The following is a 16,728-nucleotide window of genomic DNA, read 5'->3' as shown; positions in this document are numbered from 1 at the left end:
TTGTTGCCTTCTTGCTCTTGGATTTCAAATGTCTCGGTTGCGCTGATGTTGGAAATACCTTGCCTAACTCCTAGCAATGAATGAGCTAGTGGTTTGTCAAAGGCCTGGTTGTTAAAGGCCTGATTGGTGCCATGGTAGCGTTCTGATGTCGCATGCTGCCGTTTACCTAGAAGTCGTTGATTTTATGTCTGTCCCTGACCAATCAGTGTGGAAGATTGGGGTTGTGTCCAAGGTAGTTGATGTTCTGTGGTGATGCTTCCCAAGCTTATATGAGGACTCTACTTGGCCAAAAAAATAGTTGATCCCTCCCACCCCACCCCTCACCCCCAGGACAGCAGGTATAATTTAATACCTTCTGCAAGATTTCAGAGTGACCAAAGTGCTAGATTTGGTGTGTTTTGACATCTGTTTGTATCTTTCTTTTCTTTTCTTCTTTTTTTTTTTGTTTTTCTTCTTGAGAGAGCGCAAAGTACACACGAGGGAGGGGCAGAGGCAGACAAAGAATCCCTAGCTGGTTTCACGACACAGGGCTCGATCTCAAGACTGTGAGATCATGACCTGAGCCGAAATCAGGAGTCAGATGCCCAACTGACTGAGCCACCCAGGTGCCCCAAATCCATTTACATCTTGTTGATAAGAACAGATCCGTTCAAAAGCTCTCCTTTTGGAGACTTGTGATCCACAGGCGAGGTGTCTGCTAGATGCCCGGTCCTCTGGCGGCGTGGCCAGCCCTGAAGTGCGGGACCGCTGGTCTGGCGATTTGGGACTCCTCACAGCCCAGCTACTGCTCCTAGACCCTGTCCCTCGGTCTGAGAAGAGAGGCCAGGCTTCTGTGTGGCCCACGTTTTCCTGGACCTTGTTCAAGTACGGTGCCAGGAAGAGAGCGTGTGTGCGCGCAGGGGGGCAGGAGGGAGAAGTGGTGTCTTAAACCCACGAACACACACACATACCCTTGCAGGGTGCCTTCTTGTGAGCCGGGGCTCGTGTGCTTGTCTTGCTCTCATGTTAAACTTTCCCATTGTTTGTTCTTCTGCTAAAGAGAGAATGACAGCACCCAAGGAAACATTCTTCCTGTTTCGTCTCAGTTTTCCAGGTGCCGTTTTCAAGACACATCAGCCCTCTGGGGTCTCCTCTCCCCTGGGCCTTGACTAGTACACGTAGCTTAATTACAAGTATCTCTGTCATTTGTCTTTTGGGGGTTCGCTCACAGAGAAGGGGCTGGTGCGCCTTTGCTAACTCTTAGAAATGCATGTGTTCATTTTCTGTTTCAGATGTGAAAGTTGCTTCTCTCAGGCTTTCTGTAAAACGAGGATCTTTTAGAATTTTGAACGTTTTTATGATCTTTTGAACCACTTTGAAACGGGTCGGCAAACTAAGGCCTGCCACCACCGCCTGTTTTTGTAAATAAAGTTTTATTGGCACACAGCCATGCCCACCCTGTTCCCAGTAGCCGAGGCTGCTTTCCAGCTGTGACAGCAGAGTGAGGTAATTTGGGCAGAGACATATGGCCCACAAAGTCCAAAATACTTAGTAGCTGACCCTTTACAGAAAAAATTGGCCGACCCCAGATTTAAATTTAGGAATTAATACTTTCAACCCGAAGACTTGGACAACCAGCAGGAAGAAACACTAAAATGTAGCATTTGTTCGGCCAAATTTAGAATGTTTTTTAAATCTCTGACTCCCATTTCAATACTGTTTTCACGGTCGAAGTGCTTCTTGCCTGCAGCCTTGTGGCTCGGAGGCTATAACTTCCACGTATTACCTCCAGCAGGGGTGAGGCTGAATCAGAAGAGTAGCTAGGAAACTGCTCAGCATCATGTTAAAAATGTGCAAATGTAGTTCTTATCAAAACATTCACTCCGAGCCAACTCTAAATGGGCTTCTAAAAATAACCGATCTCCGGTTCCTCAGAGTTCAGCCCTCCACTTCTGCCGGGCCTGCGGGACCAGATCCCCGGCAGGACGCGGGAAGTCTCTGCGTGTTTGCGAAGGAGGGCCTTCTGTGACCGTTCATGAGGGCAGCTGTCTGAGCTGTTGGGTGGGTAGTGGCCGGGTGAAGGTGGAATGTTCCTTTCTTTCTCTGCTGCTTATGACGGCTCAGAAGCGAGGCGGCGCTGCAGGGAGCAGCCGTGGCACTTCTGACAGACGAGGGTTCGAGCCTCGTTCAGTTCCCATCTCCCTGGCCCAGGTTCCAGCCCGTCTGCTTCTCACGTTGCAGAAGCAGAGCTGGGAACGGGCCGCACAGGCTGCTCTCGTTTTGGTTTCTCCTCTCCTGTCCACCTTTGTATTTTGAAAATATTCAGTCCTCAGAAAAGTTAGAAGACTGAGCCTGCAGACGCCGGGATGTCCTTCACCTGGCTTCACCTGGCCTCAGCGCGGACATCTTTGTCTTAAATGCTGGAAGCACTCGACCATAGGTGGTGCCCACCTGATGCTTCTCCCCTAAATCCTTCTGCAGGTGCCTCCTGGGAATAGGGCGGCCCTCTCCATGGCCCCAGAGCTATTGTCACTCCTAAGCAAGTGATGCTTATTTTAGAAATGTCCTTCAATATGTAGGCCATATTTATGTTGTCCTAATCGTCGGCAAAATGTCCCTTACGACTATCTCTGGAGCCCTTTCTTGACCCACAAAGACCAGGAAGTCCCACTGTCAAATGTGGGACCACCGACTTCCCTTTCAGTAAACTGTCTCTAAACCACCCAGCGGGCTGCCCTTCAAAGAACTTGTGTCTCTCCTCCCCCTGCCAAGGAGAACACTCCACAGGCCCAACTATTATCTGAACCATGATTGAGGCAAAAGATTTGAAATCAAAAAGAGAAAAAATGAAGCTGTTAGCCCAGGCGGGGTTTTTGGTTTTGTTCAGTAGCAAAGCCACGTGGCGTCTTCTGTCAGTCCTAACCACAGTCCAAGTTGCATTAACAGCAGGCTACAAATTGGTGGCGGTGGCCTGCCAGTGGTGGCATCTCTTAGTGTCAGCACAGGTTGTCAGATCCCCCTATTGTTCCCTGTTAGAGAAAGCACTTGACAGTTTGAACTCCAGCCCTAACGCCGAAAATCCAGTTGGACCCAGACCCAGAGCCCAACCGACAGCCCGGAATCGTCCTTCCTTCCTCCCATGCTCTCATGCTTCCTCAAGAGGGCGCTCCTCGTGAACGGCTTGCCTTCACGTATTTCTGTTTCTTAACTGCCTTGAATGGAGACCCGTTTGGTTTTTTCTTCCTTTTGATGTAAAGAGATTTTTGAAACTCCTTAGGAGTGTGTTTCATTGATTGTGACGACTGATGTTTCTTTCAGACACTCTGTCTTCCGAGTGTATTACTCTGCAGGGGTAAGGCTTTGTGGGAGTTGCACTTGGCCGATGGGGTAACGTCTGCTTGGTGGAAAGACAAAGCAGTTGCAGAGATGCTGATGGGCTGGAAGGAAGGGGTCACTGAATGCTGCCACAGTATGTTTAGACCCAGTTTCAAAGCTTACTGCTGATTAACAAGCCTATCCTGTGTGCGCGTGTGTGTGTTTTGGTTTTTGTCAGCCACGTATATTTCAGGATGATGTCAAAGGCTCCCAAAATCTTGATGCCAGAGTTTCACAAATATGTTGAAAACCTACAGGCCCTGTCTTGGTTCTCTAGAGCTCCCTTTTCCTGTCCAACAAAAATACTCAGACCCAAGTAGAAAACGCTGGAATGGCATATGTGTTTCTTTTTGGTCCTCCAGTTTAGCCGTCATTTCAAGTTCAATGCCATGAGAGCATTTGAACATTCGTGCTCTAAAAGCAGGGGTAAAAAAAAAACAAACAAACAAAAAAAAAAACCCAAGTGGTTCTAATTAGAGATAGGCCATTGTCCACAGAGCTTATGACTTAATGTTCTCTTATCGGGTGTTTAATCTCCAGCCGTAAAGTAGCACCCAACTGGTGCATGGGCCAACCTCTGCATGTTGAGTGGGTTTGAGGGACAGCTTGAGAAGGAAGGCTTTCGTGTCTGTGCTTCTCCCCTTTATAGGAAGAATCGGTTTTGCTGACTTGTTCGGTGTATGAATGAGCTCACATTTTGTTGCTTTTGCTTTCCTCAGAATGTTCAAAAGTTCTCTCAAGTCGTCTTTGTAGAGTTCCTTTGATCCAACAGACTGGCATTTTAAGGAATAGCCCCCAAGCCCTATGTAAAGAGGTTTTAGTCACTTCACACTCAGAAGAAGAGTGGCCAGGTCTGTGGAAGGACAAGGTGGCCACTCAGTTCACAGGGCGAGAGAAATGACTCCGTGTTGTGAACGATGCCAAGCGGGAGATTTGGGGACCAGAGCCCATGTGTTGCAGGACACCGGCTTTGTAACCCATTCCTCAAGAGCTCCCGTTCGTCCCAGAGCTCCCGGTCCCTGGGAGCCCCTCCAGAATCCCAGGAACCACCTCGTAGGAAGCCAGGGGTGTTGTACCTTCAAGAACAAAAATTTCCAGAACCAGCTTTCTCTTACCCTGGCTGTTTTCTAAATACACCCTTGCCAAGGTATTTGGGGTGAACGTGGGAAAATCCTAGGCCAAGGGTCTCCCTCCTCCAGCTGAACTCCCACCCATCTGATAGAAAGCCAGCTCTCTGTGTCTCTGGCAGCTGGTTTGGTCACCCCGCATCTGCACTCACTGAGGCGAGAAAGCGCTCCCTTTATCTCAGGTTTAAGCGGAACGAATTGGAAGGTGCTAGAAGCACTGTAAGCCGTGTACACTCCGTTTTGTAGGCTATTCCAGGCCTGCCTCCCCTCCCCCACTTTTTTAATGGACAGAAATGGTGCTGAGGGCCAACTTCCCTCCTCAGTATCCTTGCAGAGGTGGGTCATCAACCCCCAGAGACAAATGGACATAACCGCCCCTGTTCCCCTCCGGTAGAGGCCCTGCCCCCATCTTGGTCTCCAGGAGCGTCGTTCCTCGCTCACAGCCCATAAGCACAGTAGCTCCAGGCTGCAGGTTGTGGAAATGGGGTCCCAGGCCTCCTGCATACCTCAAAGCTCCCTGCAAAGTTAAACAGCAGCCAAGTCCGCACTCATTTTCCATTCTTTCATTCTGGAGGGCCAGTTTCGTCGGGCAGAACACAACAGCATGTGCCAGGCTTCTTGTCTCATCCTCCCAGGCAGGGGCTGCTGAAGTCTGAACGTCTCTAGCCCTTCGATCCCCGCCCACCCCTTGCCCTGTGTTGCAGCCTTTGTTTACATTGAAGGAAAATTGTCTTTTTTGCTCCCAGTCCTCTGCAGAGCAAAAAGACTTGTCGGATTCGGGAGAGGAGCCTCGGGGGGAGGCTGAGGCCCCCCACCATGGCACGGGTCACCCCGAGTCAGCTGGTGAGCATGCCCTAGAGCCTCCTGCCCCCGCTAGCGCTTCAGCCAGCACTCCTGAAGCCCAGCTTCTTCCTTTCCCGCGAGAACTGGCAGGGGTAAGTCCACCTCCACCCAGCACTCCACGGCCTGGGGGTCCCAACCCAGACCGGCCCCTTTCCCTTTGGGCTCCTCAGGTCAGACCCTAGACCGCAAGCAGCCGATCATAACTGAAAAGATGATCATGATCTCTGCAGCACCCTTTAATTCTTGCTGCCAGAAAGTCAGGGAAGATTGAGTCCCCTTTTTCATTGAGACTTTCTAAACGGGGGAATTTATATACACCCCTAGCAAGAAGCAAATCCTGTTGCCTGAGAGAGACATAAGGGGTCAAAAGAGGGATTGAGTAATGGGGTAGAACCTTCCAAATCAAATTTGACCCCCTCTCCGTCCTTCCATTTTTCTTTCTCCTCTCCCGGAATTTGGGCGTTCAGGTTCAGGGCCTTAGAAACACCAGTAGCCCCAGCTTCCTTGATCTAGAGGAAGAGGAGGTGTCTAAAGCAGACTGCTTTGCAAGACCGGTTGTGTTTGGACTGTGGTTAGGCTGTGAACTGCTTGTCTTCAATCAAAGCAGGAAGAAGAAAAGACTCTTCTTTTGAATCCAGAGGGAACCCCTTGAGCCCTTTATCTTTGTATTGAGAAGGCTTTTGAAGATTATAGGTGGAGAAGATTGTGAACTCTCGAGAACAAGAAATGTCTTGAGTGTTTGGAGGTTGATAAAATGGGAAAGGTAAACATCACCCTACATTCAGGATTGAAAACTCCACGTGGGTACCTAAGACCCCCATTCTGGCAGGGAAAAATGACTCTTAAGGAAACGAGGAACCCTGCTGTGCACACCCAACACTGGGTAGCCATCCAGGGTGTCCCAGTCCCAGACCTTCAGCGATCCCTTGTGTCACATCACCAGGGTGCTTAAGGAAATGATGAAAATTCAGTTACAGCCACCAAACCCTGGGACACACAGGAAGAAGTGATGTTCAGCAGAGGTGAGGTTGGAGGCCACTTGGAACATTTTGGAGGAGTCAGTGTGTAGTGGAAGAAGAATAAACGGCCTTTACCGTGTGTCGGGCAGCAGTGACAGGGGCAGTCCCTCATGGTGTACAAGTGGGTTTGGGCCCAGTAAAGATTCTGGCCGGGAGGCACCCACACCAAAGTGTTCCAGGGGTTCACAGGCAAGCACAGAACTGACAGAGCAAGAATTAGGAGATGATCACTTTTTCGGTTGGGGGCCCAGCAGCTCCTGGGACCTTCTGCTGAGCAGGTATTGTGAGTTATTGTGCCTTCAGCCTCCGCAGGCACAGGAAATCGTGTCCTCGGTTCCCTGAGAACAGACGACCTCCGTGTGGATCTGCCCAAGAGGCTCTGGGGCCCTTTGCTGCTGTCTGGTTTGAACAGCACAACAGCTCACAGAGCCGCCTGTCACTCGAGAGGCTGAGGGTTTTCGATTGAGAGTAGCAAATGGGTAGGTCACAGAGGTGGAGTCGCAGCAGCTGTTCCTCCAGAGGCACACAGGCTGGTGTGGGCCTTATCTAATGCCCATCTGGTAAGACCGGGGTGGGGGGTGGGGGTCTCACCTTCTGCCTGCGGCCGGGCCAGATGGGGATTTCTGTAGCCTGGCCGATGGGACTGGACTTCTCAATTCTTGTGGACTTTGGGTCAGAGGCTCTAATCCCCCAAAATTCAAACCATCCCCAGCCTGGCCATGCAAGGTCAAGTGTTAACAGTGGGAAACCTCAAGCCGGGTTGTGGGTCACCGGGGGAGGAAGTCAGGACCCGGGGGAGCAGTCGATGAACATACCAGCATAGCAGCAATGGCCGTGCACATGACACACACATGTGCTGTTTGGTTTTAGCATTTGTAGCTGTGGGAGTCCCTGGTCCCATCAGAAGCCCGTCAGTGCCACCTTCACATCATTTGGTGATAGCTCTGAGCCAACCAGGACTTACTCCTTTGGGTTCTCAGCAGAGAAAACTGGCTTGTTGCCAGTGGCTGCCATTAACTGGCTTTCTCTAGTGATCGGGCATGTTCAAAGCAGAGTAAACTTTTTCTAGGTCGCTTAGGGCATAAATTAAAGCAGATGGAACCTGATCCCAGTTTCTTCTCAGGTTGAGATGTTCCTTTGGTTAGCTAGGACTAGTTGCTCTCACATCCGAACAGATTTGGATCTTGCCCTGTACCACACTGGAATTCAGGAAACCGCCCACCCTGACCCAGCCAATCTCGTCCATCACGTTTAGTCTGTTCTTTATTGCATGATCCCTTGAGGAAACGTAAAGCTGAAAGTTCTTTATGATAAATAGCGGCTCGCTGAATTGTTGCTTAGAGAGGGCCCGCTCATCTTTCAGTCTCCCCGGACTCTGGCCATCTAAGACTCAGTACCGGGAACAAGCCTCTATATATCAGACTTCCTGGCTCTCAGAAGACAGCTTGGAGAAGACCAGACCACATCCAAATTAAGTTCTCTGATCCGGAGAAAGCAGGCAGCTCTTTGTGCTTACTCTGAGTCTGGCTTGAGTCTCCTGGACTGGTGCTCAGAGCCAAGGCCCTGCTGAGCCCGAAGTGTGTTTATTAGACCCACCAGGAAGCTTAGGTCCTGGAACCAGACCCCTGGCTGGACAGCTTCCCTCCTCTTCTAGGTTCTGCATGGGATTTGGACCCTCATTTCACACCCCCCGCCCGACATTCAGACCTTCGGAGGCCATGATTTTTTTTTCTTCAGTATCTACCTTTTTAGTAAGAAGTTCTGAGCTGGTCACCCAGTTGCAGAATAAACAGCATTGAATCAGCCCATAGTGCCTTTGAAGACAAGGACATGTCCGGAGTCCCCTCCCTTGATTGATTCTTCATCCCAGGCGTCCATTTCCCTGTAGCCCCAGCCAGGCAAGCTTTCTAACGGATCAGTCCCTACTGGAGTCGCTGAGGCCCAGGCAAGCCAAATGGTGTCTGGCATGGTCTCGTTTTCTGGTCTTTTCTGGGAAGTCGGGAAGGCAGTGCTGTTCACTCCTGCTTACTCTCCCTGTGTGTCAGCTTTGGAGACGCAGTGGCCAGCTCCATTCCTTCCCCTTGGATCGGCCTAGCACCTTTGTCCTTCTTGAGGCCATACCAAGCAGCCTCATGAGAGCCATGGTTTCTCAGGGCATGGGGTGGGGGTGGGGGGATCCTGGATAAGCACAATGGTCATAAATTTTCACCGTTTCATCCTTCACAAAGAACTGAAGCTTCCCACGTCTGCAGTCCAGGGTCCTGTTCCGAGTTAGACGTTACCGTCTATTTTGTCCTTGGCGAGAGGGACACGCACACCTCACAGAACGAGCGGCTCCCCCCGAGGTTCCCGTGGCTCTGAGGGGAGAGGGCTGCCGCCCCTGTGATTCTTTCGACCCGTCCACAGCAGCCGCCACTGTGGGGGCTTTTCATCTTCTGTAAGCCCGAAGCGAATTGAAGGATTCTCTTTGGGCTTCTTTCTTTCCTGCCTCCTTATGTAAGTGTTGATTTGGGATATGTTCGTCACGGTGTCCCAGATGGGTGCTGACGCCAGTGTCCTCTAGGTATCCTCCCAAAACCCTGACCCTCAAAGAGGTGGATTCTAGTGTGGGAAGAGGCAGAGGAGGAAATGGGGCCTTCACACCTGCTTCTGCCCTGGCTCCTCCCCACAGAGGAATCCTGGAAGCCTGTTCTTCGAGTCCCCATGGCTGTGGCTCCTGAGCTTTGGATGCACACTTCCGGGGTCCGAGGAGCCGTAGCTCTTTGTGCCCTGGGCATTGTTCTCAGCTGACCCCAATCGGCCTCTCCCTTGGTTGGGGTGAGGGGTGGCCCCTGACTACCAGGCTGCTGTGTTGGCAAAAAGTGTGCGTGGAGACTGCGTTGGCCTTGTTTGGGGCCGGGGTTGGCTTCAGAGGGAGTTGCTTTGCTCCAGGCCTTTCCATTTGGGGAGAAGACAGCACGAGACAGCCAGACAGCAAGCTGAGACCTTCAGTGCAGTTGGGGGGTGGGGGCAGACCTCAGGCTCACGTGGGCAGCTGGAAGAGTTGAGGGTTTCTGGAAGAGTTGGCATATCCAAAGGCAAGCAGAAATTACTTCCTTGTGCATTGTCTTGTTTCTTTGTGCTAGTTCCTATTGAGGAGAGTTGCTGGCATCAGTTTCCTTACTGCTTCTGAGTTGGCTAGTTCAGACCCCACAGGAGGTTCCAGCAGCTTCTGGAAGGTTCTTCCTGGTGGGGGAGTCTCCTGTGTTGTCCTCCCCTGGCCTTGGCCTCTCAGCTTTTCCAGGACCAAGACACCAGTCACATGCCTCTTAGAAGAGATTTGAGGTGTGGGTTTGAGGGTCTCCTGGGGCTTATAAGGGACTAGACGTATCTGAATCTTGTCTGGCCAGGCACCCTCTCTTCTCCAGGTCACCGAAGGGGCTGCGACCAACTCGGGCTCCATTTATGCAACGAGTGCATGCCGAGCATCTTTTGTGCACAGCGTCCCGGGTGTTCTGTGCTGAGCTGTGGGCAGAACAGCCAGACGGACACGTTAGATCCTTTCCAGCTGGTACACAAACGGCAGAGGCGCGAGAGGCTGTGGGTGGGGTGGAGAGGAGCAGCTTCCGCTCGCTGTGTGGCGGGATAGTGAGCGAGCTCGGCTTCCCCCGGAGGAGGGTTCCCCCTGGAGGAGGCCATGCTGAGCGGAGCTGCAGGAAACTCGTCCCAGGCCTTGGGGGCAGCACACACAGAAGGAACCCTGAGGCGGGAACAGTGTTGGCAGATTGAGAAAACAGGAAGGAGACTGGGAGTCTGAAGCGTGACAGCAAGGAGGGGTCGTAGGGCATGGACAGACGGGGCCCCGGAGGCCTCAGCTCTTGGTCTGGGCACACTTCTGGGGGGGTTCCTGGCACCCATCACATTCTTAAGGAGACTCCCGATTCCTGAGACACCTGGGGTGTTGTTGGCATAGGTAAGAAAGTTCGGTGTCAGTTAAGAACCCCAAAACACGTGAAGCAAAAATTGACAGAACTGAAGGGAGAATTCAGATACAGTCGTAGTGTCGGAGAGCCCAGCACCCCAGTGGAGTAGTCTGCAGGGCTCCAGGAGGGCTCGGACAGCACTCAACCCCGCTGGCCTGGCAGGCCACCTGCCCCAGAGAACATTCCAGACGGCGCTGTGCTGCAGAGTAACCGGGACACTCTCCAGACAGACTGCTTGCGGGGCCACAAAACAAGTGTCAGTAAGCTGGAGATGACTGAAATCACACAGTCGTTTGCAAGCACAGTGGAAGAAAATCGGAAATGTGTGGATTTCTGGAAATCCGCACATGGGGAAATGAGACAAGATAGTTTGCAGGGCAGAGGGAAGTTAGGTGCAGAGGCCTCTTGGCATTGAGCTGGTGGAGGAACACCCTTTTCGGCAGCTGAGGAAACAGGAAGCTGGGGCGTGACAAGCTCTCTGGACTGCTGACCAGGCTAGGGGCCACTCTTCTGCATGGAATGCAGGGACACAGGCCTTAGCAGCTTCTCTGAGGCCCTCAGAGCACCTGAGATATGTGTCCCTTCACTGAACAAATGCCAGGCGAGGTCCCACTGTGTGCTGCGTGCCAGCGCCCTCCTGGGACTCAAGCCGGTGGAGGCCGTGACACAGATTGCACGATCAGCGTGAGAGGCGGAGGACTGCAGGGGACAACGAGGCCAGAGGACAGGGGTGGGTGTGAGGGGGTTGTCAGGTGAGGAGCCAGGGACAAGAGAGCAGGACCGGGGGCGGGGGCCGTTTCCGGATCCCAGAAGTCGCTCTGCGGAAGTAACAGATCCCACGGGATCTGAGAGGCTGCCACGTGTGGGGTTGGTACAGCCAGAATGCTTAGTGGGGGAGAGGAGCGAAGCACCAGGAGCCACGGGACCAGACCTGGGTCTGGTGTGAAGGAACAGGAAGGAGGTACCTGGGTCTGCACCTCAGTGATGTCACCCAAGGAAGGGGATGGTCCTGGGAGAAAAGGTCTGTTGTGCCAGCGTCATGGCTCTGTGTTGTCAGATGCCACCCCAGTGCTTAGTCCTGGGCTTGGGGCCATCTTCTTAACACCCCTGGCCCCGTCCCCATCCCTGACTCCTCATCTGGCTGCCCCAGGATGTGACTTCACATCTGGACCCTTGTCACACAAGGGCATAACATCCAGCGGAAGTGAGCCGGCTGGGAGAGCCCCACCTTGGCCGGGCGTTGGGTCGGGCTGAGTGCTGCCCCACCTGCTTATCCCACTGACCCCGTCAATCTCCCTGAGGCGCCGGTGCCGGCGCCCCCATTTCCCAAGCAAGGAAACGAGCCTGGGCAAGTGAAACAGTTTGCCCAAGGTGTACCTGTAGGAAGTGTCGAGCTGGGAGAAAGTACTGCAGGCCTTCCAGAGGGGTCGAGCCCCTTGAGGCTCCTGCCGCCGGCTTGTGCCCATCTGGAGCCCGCCTGCCCGACTCCTCCCGTGTTTGATTTCGTGTGGGACCCAGTGGTGTGCTCACAGCTGCCCCACGGGCTGTCGAGCCCCTGTTGTGTCATGAGGGGTTCGTTTACTAAGCACTCTGCTGGATGGCCTCCCCTGCGCCCCCGGATCAGCCTTTGCGGATGTGGGGACCGCAGCCGTCCTCGCCCCTTCACAGAGGCTTGCAGCGGGCGCTTAGAACAGCTTGTGTTTCTGACTCCAGCCCACGTTGTCAGCTCACACAGGAGAGCGTGCCGCCTGGGATCCTTTGCTCTCCCTGTCCCTTAGGACAGGGTCTACACTCCGGGCCTCTGTCTACAAGCTAAGATGGTGAAATATACACGTGGCCCAAAATGCTGAAAGTCCTTTGTGGCCCTTTATGGGGAAAGTGGCGCCCAGGGCTCCAGCCGGTGCTCACAGCCCGTTATTTACGTTATTTAGGGCAGTTACTGCAACTGTCTCCACCCCGCCCTCGGCTCACAGAGCACTTTCCCAGGCGCGCCTCATCTAATCCCTAACAGCTCCTCCAGGCAGGTGGTCCTCCTTTGGCTAACCTTGACCCCTAGGGGCTTTTCTGAAAAGAAGAAAATTGGCTCCTCTGCTCACTCCCACGTTCAGTGCCCCGGGAGGACTGATGTGCACTCGTCAGTGTTTGCTTCTGGCTGCTTCTTTCAGAAGAGTCACACGTCTCTGAGAAGGGCTGTCTGCTAGGGGTTGGGTATTATCTGGGGGTTGGGAACGGGGCCTCATCCTAAGGCTTCTGGATGGCTAGTTGTGAACATTCTAAAACTAAACGTTGTTAAGGAGGAAATTCTTCGGCCACCTTCTGACCTCGCTGGTGATTTTTTGGTAGGTTGTGTGGTCTGCTGAGTTGTTCTGAACACTGCATCGGACTTAGGTCCCAGGCATCACAGTTCTGTATCTTCTGGAAATAATAACCTTGAAGGAAATAATACCTTGAAGCAGCGTTCTGCACTGTGCAACAAGCCAGGGCAGGGAATGGAGGCTGCTACGATCCGGTGTTAGGTGACCATTTTACCCAGTCTGGCTGCCCTCCAGAGCAGAGCGAGTCACTTGCCAGCTCTCGGCAAAGTGAATTCCAGCCAGGCACCGTTTCACTGTGCTTGACTGGGGTGGGAGGGGGGGGCGGCGGGTGGCACGTAGTTAGCTGTGACCTGCGGAGAGACAAAGACACCAGTCTTTGTGCAGTAAACATGTTCTCAGCCCATGGACTCCTTGGCCCCATGGCCTGGAAAGGCAGACACAGAAGGTTCTTGGGGGGATTTTTGAGCCTAATGTTAAGTTGAAAGTCTGTCCGTGACTTGGGTGCCTGAGCTCAGGGAGTTGGCCCCCAGGGCCGCGTTTCAGGACGCACTCCCTGAAGAACTCCCACGCTGCCGGGTGCGGGGCAACCTGGCCCTCTCTCACCGCCCTGTCGTGTGCTCTCGTTTCAGAGGCCAGCCGGAGGCTCCAGCCCCGAAGGTGGAGAAGGTGAGGAAATCTCTAAAACGGTTCATCCTCTTTGGTTGTAAAAGTGAAAGCAACCTGACTTTCTCCTCCTCTTCTTCCTCCTCCGCATTTTCTGTAGATTCCGACCGAGAAGATGGAAATTACTGCCCTCCTGTCAAGCGAGAAAGAACGTCCTCTTTAACCCAGTTCCCACCGTCACAGTCAGGTAACCGTTGCAGACCGTTCCCAAGCGGTGAAAGCGTCCGTGCTCCCCTCTGATGTCTCCTGCTCGGCCCAGATCCACTTAGAATCCATCTGAGGCTCAGCGTCTGCCAGGGATGAGGCTCAAGTGCTCCCCACTCGAGAACCCGTGCCACTTACAGAGGCTTGTGACCTCGCCGACTAAAAGAAAATGCACCAGGAAGTAGTCCCTCTAAAAGAGAGGGAAAGGACGGTCAGTCCTGTTGGGAGCTGTGGACATTAAGCGCGTGTCCTCCTGCTCGGGTGCGTGACTGTGTCTGTAGACTGCAGGCATAGGAAGCGAAAAGTAGTGCGACCTCCTGACCCTTCAGGCACGTGCCTAGAGCTTGGCAGTCTGGTCCAGAAGCCCAGACACACACACACGGTACATAACGAACCAAGTGGCCCCGGAAGACACTTCGGTGATGGAATGCCATGAGCCCCCAAAGGAGGAGGGCTTGGTGGGACCTTGGTGGGCGGGCCAGGCTAGGACCCTGCGGAAGTGGCTGGGCCCGAGGGCTTGTATGGAGACCGATGCAGGAAAGAGGGCGTTGCCCAGAGTAGAGAGAGATGCCGGGGCTACTTGGTGAGAGGTTCTCTGAGCCTGGGGACAGCCCTGCAGATGCAAGGGCAAACACAGCCTCAGGGCTTGCCCCTTCCCCTCCCCATCTTGACTCGGTCCCCCTGGCGTCGTCCGTGTTCTCCGTCTTGGCGCCCAAGTGCAGACTCAGAGATGCGTATGTGTTTAGAGAGGATCTCCGGTTACCTGTCTTGGCATCCCCATTCTTGGGAGGTTTGTGTAACTGTGAACCTTAATGATGTCACTCTAAGAGAAAAAGCACGCCCTGGAAGGTCATTTGTGCTTACGGGAGTAATGTAGACGTTACAGGAAGGTGCAGTGTAGAAAGCGAGCGTCCTTTCAAGATCCTCCCCTGAAACACACTGGATTTCCTTCCTGTTTCCCTTAACACACGTGTTGTGGACTTTGCTACACCCTTTCTCGTGAGTGCTCCAGGCCCCTGAATGGATGCACTGTCACTTGCTAATAAGCAGGCCTTGAGGAACCTGTCCAGGCTTCCATAGACCTCCTCATCTCCCTCGTTGCCCGGTGCTCCTGTGAGACAGGGAGCTTCTGCTTCCTGGCAACGGATCGCATTCCTTGGCGTTCACCGTGCACTGCTGAGCCACGCTCTGTGGCAAAAGGTGCGACAGAGAAGTGGTTTGTGCTGTGGCCCTAGGCTGCAGGGACAAAGGACAGCCAAATATCTCCCCTCTGCTCTGGCACAGTGGCATAGGAAATAGCTCTCAGTCACCGCGGGTGGACAGACACGAGCAGAGCCGGTAACTTGGAAGGCGTTGTTGGTGCCCTGCGCTCTGATTCTGTAGCCGTGTCCGTCCACCCAGATAGTTCTTCAGCTCCGAGGGCCATTGCATTACTGCCCGGCCCACACCCCAGGCAGCAGTTGATAAGTGTAAAGTAAGATCCTAAACAGGTGAGGGGAGTAGGGGTGCAGCCAGCCAGCGAGCCCTGGCAGGTGACAAGGAGCAGGGACTGAGGCTTGGAACATCCAGTTCATTCTGCTTCCCTCCTGGCTGCCCACTTAGGGGCCCAGGGTGCCAAGGAAAAGCCAGGGGCGTGAGGACGAGACAGGCGGCCACAGTGGACCACAGCATCTAAAGGCCTGGTTCACAATGTTGAGCCTCCTAGAGTGGGGCTTGGAGAGCGACCCTTCAGGTGGGAGAGGTGACCCGGTTCGTGTGTTCTCCGCCTACTCACATTGTTTTTCCTCTTGTTCCCTTCCCTGCCCGCACCTCCTTGTCGACAGTATCAAAAAACAATGTTTTTATGCCATCAACCTTCTGCGAGCCATCTGCAGGCAATTCTGACTCAGAACCAGGTGAGCCCTCGTGTCCCTTTGCGTTCTACTGCCCGTCGCTAGGGGTTTTCCTGGGATGAAAAGCAGTTGATATTGTAAAATAAGATCTTAAACAGGAATGGGCAATTTGAAAAACGGATTCTTTTTCAGTTCTTAAATGTTTTCCCAAATCTTCAGCTCGTAGATTTGGAATCCAGTGTGAGGCAAGCTTCATAAGCCCTTAGTTTTTTTGCTTCTGCAAGGAGGGCCTGGTCCCAAGGAGTCTTTAAAGTTTGTTGTTTTTTTGTTTTTTTGTTTTTGTTTTGTTCTTGCAAAAACAAAAAGCAGCTATAGATCAGTGTACTGCTCGTTTTACAAGGTTTTTGCACAAGTAATAACTCATATCATTTTTTTAAGGCAAACGGGAAATACACAGAGTGAAAGAATCTGGCTGCCCCGCTCCCTTCCCCACCCCAAGGTAACTGCTGTGAGGCCGATGGAATTTTCCAGACCCCTTGTCTGTGCATCAGACCCTCACACTAATAATCAGTGTGACTTAGACATGTTCAGATGGATGTGTAAGCGGACTCGGTCGCAGCTTTAAACCTTGAGGGCAAGAGCTTGCCTCCCCCCGAAGACTGAGAGAGCCTTCCTTTTTTGGTCTCTCACTGGAGACCCAACTCCGGGATTTCCTGAACGTTTCTCCCACGTGGCTGAAATTCCTCATAAAAGATTTAATGAGCAAGTTCAACCACCCGAATTCTGCAACCCAACCTGCCTTATATAAATTCATTGCCGACTTCAAAAGCATTGCAAGAGAAGTCCTACTCTGGCATGAGGGCAGTGTTTTTCTAACTCACGGGATCGATTCGATAGCCCCATTTCACACAATCGAACTCATTTTGGTTCGAAAAGCAGACTCTTTGGAGCTGACCCTCTCACCAGGTCCTAAAGAGGAGTTTGGTTTCTAAGCGTCCTTGGGAATACCTGGAGTGCTCGCTTAGCAAGAGCGCTGTGAATGGTAGGGGCGACGTGAGCCGCGGTGAGCCTCCTCTGGGCCGGGCTGTCAGTCCCCGAAGCCGAGTGTCTAGATCGCGTGGAGCTGGCGATTTCCATCAGGAATCTCACAGCGCCTCGTGAGGCCTGTGAGTGATGGCCTCGCTCTCTTCTTTCCCCCCACAAAACCTTCGTTCTGCAGCATCGACAGCAGGGCCACCCTGAGAAAAGGGGGTCCCCAGGCCTGCTGAGGCGCCCTGACACAGCTTTGCTTCCTGCTACCTGACGCAGGCTGGAGTCATATCAGACTTGCACATCGGTCCCACAGAGCAGGCCTCCTCTGACCTTGCCTGCCTGCCTTTCTTTTTGTTTTTAGCTTTAATCGTGGGGGG

At 53.0% G+C, this 16,728-nt stretch overlaps 1 protein-coding gene across 14 annotated transcripts in view; it reads left to right on the top strand.

The window, feature by feature from the left end:
* RANBP3 (RAN binding protein 3) overlaps positions 1-16,728 on the top strand; it is a 55,394-nt gene that overhangs the window by 20,853 nt on the left and 17,813 nt on the right. For 5 of the 14 annotated variants that reach the window (XM_049639708.1, XM_049639709.1, XM_049639707.1 and 2 more), the window contains 4 exons: positions 5,228-5,416; positions 13,250-13,286; positions 13,384-13,470; positions 15,311-15,382. In XM_049639708.1, coding sequence (XP_049495665.1) covers positions 5,228-5,416; positions 13,250-13,286; positions 13,384-13,470; positions 15,311-15,382 — 385 coding nt within the window. Of the gene's footprint in view, positions 1-5,227; positions 5,417-5,436; positions 6,088-13,249; positions 13,287-13,383; positions 13,471-15,310; positions 15,383-16,728 lie in introns of those variants that run through there. The other 9 variants (XM_049639712.1, XM_049639711.1, XM_049639710.1 and 6 more) reach the window with 5 other exon arrangements.

Source organism: Panthera uncia, chromosome A2 (genome assembly GCF_023721935.1).
Source record: "Panthera uncia isolate 11264 chromosome A2, Puncia_PCG_1.0, whole genome shotgun sequence".
NCBI lineage: Eukaryota > Metazoa > Chordata > Mammalia > Carnivora > Felidae > Panthera > Panthera uncia.
The sequence above is the reverse complement of the archived record's forward strand: the minus strand, read 5'-3'. Positions and strand labels throughout refer to the sequence as shown.